General features: G+C 33.8%; 1 protein-coding gene across 2 annotated transcripts in view; it reads left to right on the top strand.

Annotated features, from left to right (window-relative positions):
• Positions 1-5,697, top strand: part of LOC145298521 (acyl-protein thioesterase 2-like) — a 224,736-nt gene extending 219,039 nt beyond the window's left edge. For both annotated transcript variants that reach the window (XM_080144326.1, XM_080144325.1), the window contains exon 8: positions 5,293-5,697. In XM_080144326.1, coding sequence (XP_080000452.1) covers positions 5,293-5,343 — 51 coding nt within the window. In that variant the 3' untranslated portion in view covers positions 5,344-5,697. The remainder of the gene's footprint in view (positions 1-5,292) is intronic.
• The last annotated feature ends 11,481 nt before the right edge of the window (positions 5,698-17,178 follow it).

Raw genomic sequence — 17,178 nt, 5'->3', positions numbered from 1 at the left:
TTTATTAATAAATATTATTTTATCATCTGTTTTACTCAGCAAATTCTATAATTTTGCAAAGCATATTTTTCACAACTCCCAAGTGTAGTCTTTACAGGCTTCATTGTTGTGGTAAATTTTAATCAATTTTCAAGTTAGGATGTGTAATCAACTAAAATGAAACACATGCTGAATTAAAACCTCTTCAAATTTTTAAAGTGATTCTTTTAGTTGTTAAATTGTTAAATCATTTTGTGTTGTTGATCTCCATTGAATCGTTTTCATCCATTTTATTTCTCCATATTTGTCACTCACCATTCACAACAGAAAGCTTAGAAAGGTGTAAGCAACTAGCCTTATGTATTAGGTTGGTGCAAAAATAATGTCGCTTTTTTACACTCAACTATATATATATATATAAAAACGAGATTATTTTTGCACCAACTTAATATCTGGAACTACCAGAGTGAATGACTAAGAAAAAAAATAGTTCTGTTTACAATTTCTTATTTAAATAGATTTTAAAAAATCGGTAATGATTGTTGGCTCAAGTACTGACTGCCACTCTTGACCATAACGAGTTAATCCTCATTTGAGTCACACAAAAGGCCAAAGAAAATGGTGTTTAATGACCCCATACTAAATACTCAGCAGTCTTAGATGAGGATCAAGGGTAAGTGGAGCAATCATGGGGAAAAGTTACACTTTCCCCTACATCTGTGTAATAAGCCAACGAAAATAGGTCTTTGAGTTGGCCTCAATTATGGTTAATCCATTTTTTTTACATGTGGATACTTGCAGAGCCGCCAAATATTGCATGTGATGATTAAACTCTTAAAAATTAATGAAAAATAAATTGTATTAGAAAGTGTTAGATGGAAAATTAAATCCACCTAGAAAACCTTTGTAAAGGGAGATAACTCTTTGTACTCTAAAAGTATCTCCTCTTGCTAAAATTTTTTTGTTGATCTGCCCTTGGTTAGTGAAATTGAGACGAGATTATCTATCTCTCTATATATCAACTGACAATAATAGAGATATTTAAAATGGAGGACGGTACTGAAAGCCACTTACTACTGACAATTGTTCCTCATTTATAGTAACTTACAGAACCTGTGGAAATTTCTCAGTAGTTGAAAATTTTTAAAACTCATGAATAAAAAATAAAATAAAATAAAACAAATACAGACGAATTTAAAAACAATTTTTTGGCAAATTCTTTTTTAACCTATTAAAATAATTGATTAAAAAACTATTTTTTTTTTCACTGAAAATTCAACAGTTTTTTTTTTTGTTTTTTTTTTAACAGATTTTTTATATAAATTATAAAGGAACAGCTGCCAATTTATTTGCACATTTAAAAATTTTAAAAAGAAACTACAATAAAAAAAAACTTAGTCTCCTCTCAAAATGACTTTTTTTTATTAAATTATAATATAGCCAATTTGAAACTAAGCAGACGGTTTTTATTTTGTTTTTTTTGAGAGGAAATGGTTTTACTGATTTTTAACTTATAGAGCGACTGTAAAGGAAGGTAATTCGTTTCTCAATGTTTGAGATGAGGGTTTTTTTTTTTTTTTTGTAACACTAGATCTATGGACAAGGAAATTAATATTTTATTCTGATGTTTGCACAGTGTAATTTGATTAAAAAAAAAATGCATTTTAGGTAAAACATTACATATTTACATGTCATGTAATCAGTAAAAAATTACAAAATATAGTCAAGCAAAAGATCTACTAGAACTATTTTTTACACACACACACACACACACACACACACACACACACACACACACACACCCACCCACCAAAGATATAAGCGGCCCACCATTTTTTATTTTGAAATGGCCAATTTGTAAAAATCGTAGACTGCAGTTACCTCCCATGGATTTTAAACATGCTTCGACATTAACAAATACAATAAAACAGTATAATTCGATAAGTTTTATTTTTACTTGTAATTACTTTTCTATTCCTTCATTTTTCATAATTTTTAGAATTTGTACTAATTTTGACATGACCATGACGTGTAATCATGCAATGCTTGTTTACCCAAAATACATTTGAAATCCCATTACACTATACAAGCACCGTAATCCCTTCAGTTGTAAAATTGTTAAACCATTTTGTATTGTTGATTTACATAGAATCGTTTTCATCCATTTCTTTCTTCATGTTTATCTCGGCATTGACATTCTTCAGAACAGAAAGCTTAGTAGAAAGATATATAAACAACTAGCTGTACGTATCCAGCATTCTGCCAACTGTTTTCCTCCCTTCAGTCATTAAATTAGACATTTTAATTTATTAATATGAACAAGAATAGTTTTCATATTCTTCTTGTTATTGTCAACAGTCGTTATTTATTGCTACCTTTCCATGCTGCAGCTGTCGCCCTCCGCCGTTAGTGCAGCATTTGTGAAATGTCCAGGTAATCAGTTTGATTTTGTGTGGTTTATTTTATTTTTTCCTATCATGAAATTAAAATGGGCCTACTTCCCTGTTTACCATGTACGCCACAGTCGAAGATCTTCAGTACCCTTTATCAGAAACTAGCAAGGGGTACCCGGCGTTGCCCGGGTGTTTGGAGGTGTGTGTGGAAACTCGGGGGGGGGGGGGGAGTAAGTATGAGGATCGAACCCGAACCCTTGAGGCAACGTTGTAAATTAAAGTGTGAGAAAAAAAGAAGTGCAACGTTAACCATTGCCCCACCGCGAGATGCTAACGGAAACACGTTTGAATTTATTTAATTACTTGTATTCGGCACGTGCCCGTTTTAATGAGTTAATGAGGTCAAGTTTGACTGCGGGATAGTATTTTCCCAAGATGTTATAGGAAAAAGACTAATCCACATGTGGCGAGCGACAAATGTTGAATATTTATCTTCCCGAAATCGAGCAAATTAAATAGACAGGCAAGCTTCGTTGTTAACTGTGAGATATTACGATTTATATGTGATATAAAAAGTTTTAAAAAGTTGTGAAGCGAGCGACTACTTCTCTGAAAAAAGCCTTTTGTAGACATACAGAAAAAGCGAACACACATACATACATTTTCGCTTTTATATTTATAGATAGATGACTGATTGGTTTTGCGCTATCAACTGATCTCGTGAGTTCTTATTCTCGCTTGCTCTACACATCCCATGTAATTCTGTATCGCCGGGTAAAAATCTTAGAAAAGAAAAATGATTTGAAATATAATTCGGCTTTCGTAAATAAGATTTTAACAAAAATTTGCTTTAGGTTTCTATTTATTTTTAGGTTTTAATAAGTATTCTGTTCTTTGTTCCGAATTCCCCTATAGGAGGAGCTGCTAGGAAAAACTTATCCTGCCTTGACAGAGTTCATAATAGACTTCGTAGCCTAGTGGGGTATGCCCTTTTCTCTTCTCTGCAACCTCTTTCTCACAGAAGTGACATTGCGATTCTATCTCTGCTTTATCATTATTTTCATGGTAAGTGCTCATCTGAGCTCTAATCTATGGTCCCCCCCCCTTGCCAAACATTCATGAGAAACACTCGTTTGGCTGTAAACATTATCAATAATTTCACCGACTCTTTATCTGTGCTTAAACCTAAATGTAGATTCCATGAACAAAGCTTCTTTCTTAGAACTGCACACCTGTGGAACTCTCTTCCATTTACCTGCTACAAGTCCAATGTAAACAAGTTATTGATGAGCCGTTCCCTTTAAGTAATCCAATTTACCTAATTGACGCTTCTAACGATTGCTATGATATTGTCCTTTTGACCACTGTAGACTCTTTAACCCCCCATCCTTGAGTAGCCTCTGGGCCTTGATAAGTGGTGATCCTTTGTAAAAATAAAAAAACAAAAAATAATGTATTTACCCATGACAAAACGAAAAGACCATATTCTAAAAAATCACCCAAGTAGTTTTCTTTTTATAAAGAAAATCATTTTGAAGCAATTAATGAGAATTTGTAGGCATTACAACATGAATCTAATAAGTATGAATTATTGAGTTATGGCCATTTCTTTCTCTTTTTTTTTTTTTTTTTTTTTTTTTTCAAAATGGCCAGTGAGACAATTAATCCTCAGCTAGTGATAAAATTTGATTTTATCATCTCAAAATAAAACTGATCAATTCACATGACTTTTGGAATATATTTTTGTTCCGTCACTGGTATATACATTATACAGAATTTTCTTTATTTTTGTTTTCTAATATGGGGAGATTCTGGAAAAAAAAACAGATATTCAGTTCATAGTAAATATTAAAAAATATATATATATATTTATCAATTTACAAGGCAATGACTGCAAATTCTGCATCTAATAGCTTGAATTGACAATATATTTCTCTGTATAAGGTTGATCATGTGTCTATGTTTATGCATACAAATGTTTTATGAATTTTGGAACACAACTTTTCGGTGTAAGTGGTCATAATGTGGGTTATATTTAGTTTAATTTTATAATAATGGAACAAAAAGGGATGGAAGTCTTTTGTGAAAAATCAGATGCTTCTGTTTCTTTGTTTTTTTTGTTGTTTTTTGTGAAATTTTGACAGTAGATATTAGACATCAATCAATAGTAGACATCAATCAATAAATATTTCCTAACTTTTGGTTTCTTTGGACTATTTTTAAGTGTTTTTAGGATACATAACATGGCTATATTATTTTCTGAAAAACAAAAAACAAACAAATCTCATAGTCAAATGGAGTTATCCGCCTTACATCAATGCCTTCAGATGCAAAAGTTGCCGGTTTTTGGTAATTTTAAACGGTTTTTGGCCTTGTTAATGAAATAATTAGCTTTAAAAAAATCAACTTGTAATGCTATGAAAATCAAAATCATATACTCGATTTGAATAAGGATTCTAGACATAAGGTTTAATGGCATTATATCTTTATTTTAATCTTCATATAAGGAGACGTAAAAGTGGTGGAAACCTGTTCCGGGGAGTGGGTGAGAGGTATAATTTTAGCCATACTCTGATTCTTTCCTCAAAAGTTTTGCTACTGAGAAATGTCTGTTAACTAAGGGAGATAACTCTTTTATTCATTTAATTGGAAATTAAAGTCACTGAAAAGTTTTTTATTTTTTGAGTGAAATTATTGATGTATTTATATATTTTATTACTCTTCTGTCTATTCTTTCTCGTTTTAACTTATATATATATATATATATATATATATTTCAAGAATGAGAATTCAATTATATATACATATTTTTTTCTTTTTTTGTTTCTGTATATCCTATATCATATTTTATATAATATACATAATATAGATTATACTATTTGTTGATTGCTTCATATCTTTTTTTTTTTTTTCATTTCAGGAAATGATAGATGTTAAAGAATTTCTCTCGAGGCATTTAGACACAGAGTGATGCAGGATTTTTTCTTAAGGACGAAGGCTGTTTCTTTTTTTTTTTTTTTTTTTTTTCCTTTTCTTTTTTTTTCTTCCTGGCAGACGAAACATAAAAAAATCATGCTCGCCCGTATTTTGGCACAAAACTGCATTCTTAGCCTCAAACCTTGAAAACATTTTTGTAGCTTAATAAACTTTAACCTAATCAAAAAAAAAAAAAAAGATGCAATACCTTGATATTTTTTTTTTTTTTGTCTCACCTTTTTAATTTGTTAATCTATTGTAACTTCCTTCACTAGGTTTTTTTTGTTTTGTTTTTTTTTTTTTTTCTGATTAATAAATGATGTGTGACTGTGTCATGCTCGGATGTTAATCATGAGCTCTCCTGTGTTTTTCTTTTTCTTTTATTTTTTCTTTGTGTTCCATTTGTCCCCATCCGACCTATCAGGATCTTCTGCATAAATGAAACAGATTTCTCTGATTTTTGCATAATAATACAATCATTTTTTTCTTTTACATTCACTGCAGTTTGTCTACTTCTTCGTTTTGTTTTCCTATATATTCTACTGAATTTTATCTTTACATCAATCTTATGTAGTGTTAGCAGGGGTGCCCACCGTTGCCCTTGTGTTTGAAGGTGTAAAAGAAAAGAAAAAATGTGTTAGTAGGCAGGCAGGCTCAAACCTGTGACGCAAAGGCGGAAAAGAAAGTGAAAGAAAACGTGACATCTTACCGCTACACTACGAGGCCATAGGAAGTGAAAAGTGTTCAAATTTAGCGATGTCAATCAGAAAGTTAACTTGCTAAGTGAATGAGTTCATGCAGGTGCAGAAATGAAGGTTGGCTGAAGGCCAGTTCAGCTTTCCGCCGGTTCATTTATTTGTTTGCCCACGATGTTGTGGAAAACCAGCTCCCCCACAAAAAAGGGAGTGTCCAAATGAATAGCAATTGTCTGATATAAGGGGTTTCCCCCACATTGATCAAAGCTAATTGCTTTCTGACGTCCCTGGCAGATAAGTTGGGAAGCTGCCTTCGCTTTTGATTAGTTTCGCCTTTATATGAAAAACACGAACAAAGACGCAAGAGGATGGAATAGCGTGAACTTTATAAAAGTCAGTCAAAATAAATCTAGAGATGACGTCACTCTACAAATCGTAGATATTATAATCTAGAGAGTGTATAACAAATTCTAAAACATAGTACCCCCCTCCGAGAACCCCCGCAAAAAAAACAACCTTTGCTAGACATACAGAAATGCGCCCGTCTCTTTTGCCTTTTATATATATATAGATGAAATAGAAAGCGTCAACAATGAAGTGGAACAAATACATTGAAGACATTGCCAAGGCTGCTCCAAAGAAGGTGGGCTCCCTCTACCCTGCTAGAAAAGTACTCACACCTGACAATATCCTGTACCTCTATAAAGCCACCATTCACTCATGCATGGAGTATTCTTGCCATATCTGATCTGGTACATCTACCACTAGTCTATCCCTCTTAGACAGGGTCGAAAATAGAACTCCAATCTAATAGGTCCCACACTATCAACTAAGATCCAACCACTGTCCCATCTCTGCAACGCTGCATCCATGTGCCTATTTTGCAAGTACTGTAAGGGAATGTATTCTGACGCATTCGTAGCACTTGTGCCTCCTCAACATAAATACTCCCCCCTCCAACTAACCCGACAAGCAACAAAATTCCACCCCTTCACTGTAGATGCTGGAAGGGTTTCTATTCTAATTGTTTTTTCCCTTGAGCTGTTAGTACAAGTGCATTGCAGCTGGAGGAGATTACTTTGAGGGGGACTAGAGTTTCATGTGTTTTCTATTAATAAAAATGCCTGTACAAAAAAAGTCTGGAAATTTATTGAAGGCACATCAGATGTAGTCTGGTGAGGCCTTTTAGTCGTCAGCTCATCTCTATCTGCTCCAAGCCACGATCTGCATTCTACTCTCTCAAACTGGAAATAAATATCAATTCAAAACTTTCCTCAACTCTTGCAAACCCAAGACTGTCTGTAAACTCATTGCCACTGCTAAAACTAACGCTAAATATTTTAACTGGTCCTTTTGCATCTGTTACTGCCACGCATTGATTAACAATCCTGTTTTAGCCTTCTTTTGTTTCCTTGGTGAACAACTTCCTATAACCTTTGTTCTGATGATAAACTTATTTCTTTTTTTTTTTATGTTATTTTCCAATTCATGACCTACCTTCTACTCTCTGAAACTGCAACCTTTCCTCAGCTGTCACAAACTCAAGACTATCCATAAATTGCCCCTAGCTGTTGTAAACTGTAGCAAAATTTATGGCCACTCTTAAAACTGCCCATAAACTAACTCTAAATATATTGACCTCTGTTGTCCGATCTTTTGTCCCAATCACTGCCACATCTTGATTAACAATCCTATTTTAATTTGTTTGTGGTCATTCTTGAACAACGTGTCTTTCTACAACCTCACATTCTATAAACTTTGCTGTGCTTATCAAATTATTTAACTCTAAATATATTGACTTTTAGTGTCCAAAGTCCTGGATATGACCTTAAACTATATCCATGGTGAGGCCCCAGCTTGCGGGCTTTAGGGAGTGTGGAGCCACCCTTTAATTGACATTGCTCCCAAGTCCACTCTGACCCAGAGTAGTAGTACCTGTTAGGGTCCCAGCTATGGGTTAAATAGAAAATGACTTGAAAAACAAATATATTCTATTAAAAACATTTCTTCAAAATCACTGGATTCGGCATTAAATAACCTGAAAATGGTTGATATGCCGTAAAACAAAAACAACCAAACATCTATTGTCCGATCTTTGTTGTCCCAAATCACTGCTACACCTTGATTAACAATCCTATTCTAACTGCCGTTTGTGTACCTTGGTGAACAACTTCCTATACATCTGCTCTGCTGATAAACGTAATTCTTTTGTTTTTTACTTCTTAGCATTTTATGGAGGGGTGAGTCGATAATGTCACATGCAAATGACATGTAATGTGAGTTTTAAAGACAGGTTGAGTTTTGATGACTTCAGTGGAAGATTGAATTTGGACAATACGTGAAGACGAGTAGACTTTGACTACGGTGAAAGAATGGATGAGAGTTCTTAAGTTTAGTAAATGTCGACGGTAACTAAATATTGACCTCTTTTGTCCAAAATCATTGATCATTAGGACTGTGACAACAGCATATTCTTTTTATTGTTTTGACTCTTGAGTATCCCCGATGCCTCCTTTCAGTCTCAAAAGACAAACGATACCTCCTGTAAGGTTAGCTGCGCATGTAATTGTGAGGCAAGGTTTGCGCAATCTCCAACCACACCTCTCCTGAATCGACACTGTTTGAGTCCAGTGGCAAGGAGAAGACCAGGACGACTGGAAACAATGCCGAGATAGGCGGAGAGCACATACAGCACTTGGAAGCCTCAAACGATCACCTATCTAGTACTGGCCAGGTTCATCGTTGCTTAACTTTGGTGATCTGACGGGAACTGGTCTGTCAACGTGATTATGCCGAGTATACATCTGTTAATATCTCCTATGTTTTTATATAGACGGATGTGGTTCTCTGTTGATTAAGTGTCTGTCGGATATATACCCGAGAGTCAAACAAATGAAAAGAATATTCTATTGTCACAGCTGTACTGATCACTCATCTTGATTAACAATCCTATTTTAGTTCTCTTTGTGTGCCTTCTTAGATTTAATAAATATAGAACAGTTGAAGCAACAGGTTCAGTTCACAGGGTAAGGCTGAGGAAAACAAGTGAGGAAGTGATAAAAAATGGAACTGAGGGATAAACAAAGACCTGGACAGAGATATGTGACTTCAAACACCCTTTTCTCCTACCTCTAGCTCACAGAAGAGATGTTACTAGTCTTTCTTTGCTCATTACTTTTTTTGGCTGAGCTTAAATCTGTACCCTCTCCTAAACATTCACAACAAAAACAACTCGTCTAACTACATCCACTGTCAATAGATTCTCTTCCTCTCTCTCTCTTCTTGAAATCAAATGAAACTTCCACACAGTGTTTCTTTTCTGGAACTGCCCATCTCTGAAACACAATACTGCAAGGTTGCTTCCCAGCTGATTCTACACTTGTTTTCATGTTCAATATAAACAAGTTCTTGTTGACTTAATATTCAAATATTTCCTAATCATAACCATGAAAAAATGTTGCTCTCTTAAAGCTGTCCATCACATGTCAGCATGCAAAACAGGCGTTAAATTTTGAAAGCTGATGATTTGATTTCTGAAAAATTTGTTTTATTTTTGATTAGCATGCCTACCATTAGTCGCTACTTCTTAGACAAGGTCCAAAAAACAGTCTGAACTCTTATAGATCTCAAACTATTAGCCAAGCTCCAACCTCTGTCCCATCACTGCAGTATTGCATCCTTGTCTGTTTCACAAGTACAGCCTTTGCCAAAATTATGGAGCACCAATGAAAAATCAAAATTATGATTCAAACTTATATATTAAAAGCTCAAGAATAGTGGAGTAAACATAATTAAATTTATTCTAACAACAATCCATATTTGGAATGTCCTACTTTTGCCTTTATAACAGCTTTTATTTGTTTTTGCATTTTATTGACTTAATTATTGCAAGTGGTAATATCTATTTTCTGCCACTCTTCATGAACTTTGACCTTTAATTCTTTTTTTTTTTTTTTTTTTTTTTTTTTTTACACAGTGGTCACCACTTATCAAGGCCCGGAAGCCACTCAGGGATAAGGGTTATTGCAAGTACATTACGTTAGTGTAGAGATTTGATGTAGTGTTTACTTAAGGGGGCGGTTCAAATTATGATTAAAATAAAGAAATAATTAAAATTTATTGAAATTTGTAATTAAATTTGTGATAACTTTTGGAAAATGTGTACTTACTTTACTCATCTGACCTGCATAAAATTTGTCCAAATTTTTTAAATGATCAACAGATGAAATGGAGACAGGATGGCAATTGTATTTAATTTAATATGCTTTAAAGAATGATTACTGCCTAATTACATTTATTATATATATGTGTGTGTGTGCTTGTTCAGAATTTCCCCAATACCAAAAATTCAAAAACCAAGAAAAATCTATGTAATGCACGTGCCCGTGATGAAACCAAAACATCATATTCCAAAAATCACGCAAATTAATAAAATAATTTTAGTTTTATAAAGAAAACGATTTTTCAGTAGATAATGGGAATTCATAGACATTAGAACAAACTTCACAAATTTAAATCACCTCCCTATTGTTTTTAGATTGTTTTCAAAATGGTGGACAAGACAGCTGGTCCTCAGTTACTCATAAAATTTGATCTTATTCAAAAAGAAAACATCTTGATCAACTCACATGATTTTTGGAACATATTTCTGCTCTGTCATGTCGTACACTATACTATACTTTTTGATGAACATTTGTGCATTCTCACTCTTTTCCCTCGATGAAACCACAACGTTTCAATGGGATTTATGTCTGGGAATTGAGGGCGCCACTTCATCATGGTAATTCCTTTTTTCTCAAACCAACACATTGAAACTTCTGACGTATGTCATGGGGTATTATCTTGTTCGAAGATTACATCACTTGGAATGTTATTATTAAATATTTTAGTCAAAGAGATTTAGTAAACCTGGTCCAGCATGTTAGAATAAATTGTGGAGGTCATTCTGCCCTCACACATGTACAACATTCCAGTGCCTGAAGAAACCATGTAACCCTCAAACCATAGCGTTTCCGCCTCCAAATTTGAAAGTTGGAACCACATAATCAGGATGAAATGCTTTTCTCTCCCTATAGCGAACATAAACTGCCCCAGACGTGCTAAAAATCTGATGAAAAAAAGAATTTGCTACAATTTTTGAATAGGTGTCATAGATATGCATATACATAAAACTTTCAATTGCTACTTGTAAAGTTTAGGAAATAGAAAATATTAACTTACCTCAAAGTTACTTTCATCAGACTAAACAATTTTGGCACAATCATCAGATGTCCAATTTTCATGTTATTTTTGCAAATTCAAGTCGTTTTTTTTCTTGTTGGCCTAAGACAAGTATTTTTTTTATTACATTTATGTATTTATTACATATATGGCTTCTTTCTTGCTTTGAATTCTTTTAATCACACTTCAAAACACCTTCTCACTGTTCGAAGTGATATGTTTTTGACTGCATACTCCCTAAGATTAGCAGAAAGCTCTGAAGAACTTTTCTTCCTATCTACAAGGAATGCTCTTTTCAAAGATTTGTCTTCCCTGGCTGTTGTAAGCATTTTACATCCTCTGTTTTTAAAAGACTTTGTTTCCTTTTATCTTTTTAATTGTTGTTTTAACTCCCTTCCTTGAACATTCAATCTTTGTGGCAATTTCTACCTGATAATATCCTTCACCAGATAAAGCAACAATTTTTGGCCTTTTAATCTGCGAAAGCTGCTTTGTTGGAAGCATTTTTAGTGAAATATACTTTTATAGCACTAGTAGGAATTAAATATAAGCTGAAAAATAATAAACAACCTTTAGTATGACAATGAGTCATTTTGAATATTGGAATGAATTTAGTTTAAAACTCTTGAAAGAGGCTTTAAAAAAAATACTACAATCTATTGTTAAATATTTTACATTTGCTCTCAACTGTTCACTGCATGATTCTTAACCTTTAAATGCGTAGGTTTAAACTATTATTTCAATTTTTTATATGTGCTCCATAATTTTGGTCGTGGCTGTAATTTAATGGAATATGCCCCCTCAACTAATCCGACAAACAGCAAAATCCCACTCTTTCACTATAGGAGTTCAGAGATACCAGAAACCTCCTACTCTAATAGTTTCTTTCCTCAGACTGTCAGACTTTGGAATTTCCTGTTTCCCTGACTGTATTAACCTACAAAAGTCTAAATGTGATGTGAACAATCACCTCAATGTTCAACCCTTGTAGTAACCTGTTAAATATGATCCCAAGTAGTAACTCATTACATTCCAAGTGGCAATATTTTGTTGTTTGGAGTGAAAAAGAGTAAAAAAAAAATAAAAAAAACAACTTTTCCCTTGTTCGAGGGTCAGACGCTTTCTAATATTACACAAGTTCACTCTCGACGTTTCATGATTCAGAAGATCAGCTCTTCTCAAATTTCACTCTCATCTAATTACTTGCTTCCAAGTTTTCCTTGGTCAGCCAATCTTCCTGCGATTTAAGACGTTCATACTTCTGCTATGCTTTAACCAGTACGCTGAATGTGATATGTTATGGTTACTTGTGCGTTTTTGGTACCGTGCTGAAATAATGTTATTTTGAAATCCATTCTTAACATGGGGAGGGGAAGGTGTTTTGTAACTATTCTGTGCTTCTACCTAACAATCTATTAAAAAAAAAAGATATTGTGAAACTTGAATTTAACCTGAAAAACTATTTAAAAATAGCGTGAACCAACAATGCATAAGCACCATGTTATGCTGTGCCTGCTATATAACCCTGTCTCTATACATCTTGCTCTATCATGTGTGTAGGTGTTCTAATGGCCTCTATGTGATCATCTCTTTAGTCTCACTGCATGCATCTGTTCCATTCAATTATATACAAGTCTTATGTGTATACACGTGGTCGAGCTCCTTTACAGTAAGATTTCTCGTTGCAGGTTCACACACACACATATATATATACATACACCAGGTTAAAGGTATTCAAGAGTGATAACTAAAGAATTTAACGAGGTTATTAGGAGTGCTCAATAAAAGAAGAGCAAGATATATTTTTAATAATATAAACAAATTTAGATGGTTGCGACAATGGACATGCTAATGGTTGACTGGTTTCTTCTGTGGAAAGCAATCATTTATTAAATCATCTGTTAAGGACTTCTGGTTTTAACTAACTATTTGTCTGAAATATTAGCATGCCCAGTGTTGCGACCATGTAAATTTGTTTATATTAAAATGTGTGTATGTATATAATATATATAAAATCGTAGCGTTTGTGTCTGTGTATAACTCACCTACAGTCCACACCACTGGACCGATCATGACCAAACCTGGCATAGTGATGGTTACTCACCTGGGGATGGTGCACATTTTTCAAGATCAAGGTTATATTTTGTGCAGCTCTTACAACATCCACTGTCGGCAAGAGTGCTTGCAAAGTGGGTATCCGAGTGTACAGTAAAGATCTGCGCAAAGCGTGGGTATCTTTACTAATATATATATATATATATATATATATATATGGAGAGAGAGCAATTGATGTACACATATTCCTTCACTGTATCCTTTTTATTCCAAGAAAAAAAAAAAAAAAAAAAAATCTCTTCAGCTGTTTTTTTTTTTTCCAAGTTGTTTGGTGAATTTGCATTATTCAGCGAAACAGAAGACATACTACAATAATAGAAATAAAATATCATGAATGAAATAAATACATCTTTTGGTTTGGGAATGATTACTTAGAATATATATATATATATATATATATATATATATATATACACACACAGTAGAACCCCGGGATACGTCCCCCCCCCCCTAGATTATGTGGAATACAATGTTTTTCTGGATACTGATTACAGTATTTGCCCACCTTACGGTGTTATTTATAATGTTATCTGATTAAATATGTGTGTATTATATACTGTACTGTATTTTGTTACTAATTTTTATGTCGTATCTCGGGGTTCTACTGTATGTACATATAATTTAAGCAAACGTTAAAAATAATAGAAAGTGCTGTTAATCATACCTTTTTATATTTTTTCGAATTTTCCATTACTTTTTGTTAAAATAAAAATTAAAAAATTAATGCATTTTCCATGTGTATCATGAACGTTTCGATTCTTTGTAAAATCATCAGGTGAGAAAAAGTAATCAAAAGACGTCTTCAAATTAACAACCTACAATTAAAAAAATATGGCCTTTGAAACCAGCAATGATATTTTAAAATGCTTAGCATAATACAATTTTATCCTTCTGGCATTACAAGATTTAAATTGTTAACGTCTTTCCTTGAACAGTGTGAAACTGTTCTCCTGGTGTCTGACTTCACACACCCACTACACACAACTACTTTTGGAAATTCTCTTGAATTATAAACTCTTTGAAATAGTTATGCAAATTAGACATTCAAATACCATGTTGGAGTCTTTGCTCTCTACTATCTTTAAAGTACTTCAGAAAATTTATACTTCCTACTAAGCAGACCTAATATAGAATTTAACAATATAGGAACCATTTTATATATATATTAGTGAATATCTGACAAAACTATATTCCAAAGTTCATGATCTTGACCATCTTATAATTTATTTCTTTAATTTAGTTGACATCAACAATTCTTGATGGTATGTTTCGTAGTGTAAAATCAATCACTTTATTATATTGATCAAAAATTCAAAATGGCGTAATGGAAACATATTATAAGGTATTTGCAGCTTCTCTTCCAATTTTCGAATTTTTATCATGTCAAAACGCACTTTATTTCCTTTTGGATGGATTGATTATTGCTATTTCTTCTGATGAGTTAAGGGCGAAATAGAGATTCACTGATTGATAGAATAATTAAGTGATTGATTTTGCGCTATGAAACAGATACTGTCAAGAATTGTATAAGTCAACTGAATTAAAGGAATAAATTATAAAATGATCAACATCATGAATTTTGGAATATAGTTTTTTTGTCATTTGTTCTCTATATTGCTCTGTAATTACATTGAGCTTCTAAAATAAGGATTGATATATATTATAAAATATATTTCTACAGAAATATATAAAAATAAAAATAGGTTCAAGGCTCTTAGAATTCATCTTAAAATTGTCCATAAGTGAATAAAGTACTTGTCCAAATTCAATTGTAAGTTACATTGAAGATTCAGTCTTCAATGTCAGCGACATTCAAAATACAATTGTGAATTAGTTAGACATTTTACCCAGTCAAGGCTGACAGGACGAGAGAAGAGATTAAATGAAAGATTCTATTTGAAATTCCCGAGTTCAACAGAAATATATTTCTGAGTTCAGTAGAAAGGTGTCCCGGCTACACCAGAAGAAGGTTAGAGTGAAAATGGCACTCAAGATGAGAACAGTAATCTGAAGAATCTAAATAATACTTATATTATCGCTTGCAATGAAGGCAGTGAACTTTTTTTTTTTTTGTTTTTTTATAAAAAATACTTTCATATTTAATCATTTGTTCTTCCGTATGACTTCTTTCGATCTGTGAATTTTTTTTTTTTTTTTTTTTTAATGCAGCATTCATGAAATTTCTTAGTTTCCTTTCAAAACCTAACTTATTCTAGATATTCCCCTTGAAGAGTATTAATCCAATTAGTGTACAAACTTCTAGCGATTGTAAGCTATTGGTGTGAAATCGAGTGAACATAGTGGGTGAGGCATAATTTACCATGCATACTACTTCCTGAAGAGCTTCAGTAAATATTGGGGCATTTGCATACAATGTAATGAAATAGGTGGTCTCTCTGTCTACCCACCCACTCCCATCCCTCTCTCCGATGCTGCAGTCTACATATTAAAATCACCACAACTCTGAGTTTATGAATAATCAAAGTCATCTACATTCTTAGAAACTAACCTTGCATCCAAGTGTTTTTTTTTTTTTTTTTTTTTTCAATTTTCACCCCAAACAAGGCACAGTGCCACTTTGAAGCAGGGGGCTACTATTAGGGACTTAATTAGCGGGGTCATTATGAAGGGAGAAGAGTAGAAAGATGTTTGTTAACATTACACTTGAACTTCTGCATATCATTGCAGTTGGGAAAGCAGAATCCCGGAAGGGAGTTCCAAAGACCTGCAGTTCTGGCGAAGAAACTATTAGAGTAAAAGGCTTTCTTGCACCTAGGGATCTCTACTGTAAAGGGATGAGACTTAGTAGCTTGTCGGGGGTAGTTATGTCGGGGAGGTACAAGTGTTTGCAGTTCGTCAGAGCATTCACCATTAAAGTATTTGTAGAACAGGCAGAGGGATGCAACATCTTGTCGATGGGACAGAGGCTGAAGTCTAGATGACAGTTCAGGACCTATCAGGTTGGCGACTCTCTTTTGAACCCTATCCAGGAGCGAGAGACAAGCAGCAGATGCACCAGCCCAGATGTGACAACAGTACTCCATACATGGGCGAATGGTTGCCTTATAGAGGTATAGGATACTGTCAGGCGTAAGTAGTTTTCTAGCACGGTAGAGAGAGCCAACCTTCCTTGCAGCAGCCTTGGCAATGCTCTCAATGTATCTATTCCAGTTCATATTCCCTGTAAACGTTAGGCCGAGGAGTTTAAAAGAAGTACTTTCAGACAATGTGTTCTTGGCCATTGCTATTGGTGGTAGAGAAGGTTTCTTGTAGTTATTGAAGGAAACAAGCTTAGTCTTAGCAGCATTGAAAGTGACCAACCATTTTTGTCCCCATTCCACTATGGATTGGAGATCATCCTCTAGTGTTTCTGCCATTTCCTTGGATATGTGTTCATTTGTTTTCCCCTCATATTTCTTATAGAGAGTGGTATCATCGGCAAATATACCCATCTCTGAAACAATTTTATCAGGGAGGTCGTTTATGAATATCAGGAATAATAGAGGTCCAAGGATAGACCCCTGAGGTACTCCCGCATTTATGTCATTGTTTGGATGTACGACCGTCGAGGACAACTTTGATTTTTCTATTACTTAAGAAGGATTTAATTACATTATGAATTCTTCCAGTGATTCCATATGATCTAATTTTCCTTAGAAGACCATTGTGCCATACCCTGTCAAAAGCCTTAGATATATCAAGGGCCACCGCTCTACCCTCCCCTGTTTTATCCAATGAACGGTATATACGTTCAGAAACTACAGTTAAGATATTTGCTGTTGAACGGGCTTGCCTGAATC

The sequence above is a fragment of the Euprymna scolopes genome, chromosome 2 (assembly GCF_053919585.1).
Source record: "Euprymna scolopes isolate OS-2025 chromosome 2, ASM5391958v1, whole genome shotgun sequence".
NCBI classification, from domain to species: Eukaryota; Metazoa; Mollusca; class Cephalopoda; order Sepiida; family Sepiolidae; genus Euprymna; species Euprymna scolopes.
Note: the sequence above shows the minus strand (reverse complement) of the source record. Positions and strands in the feature narration are given on the sequence as shown.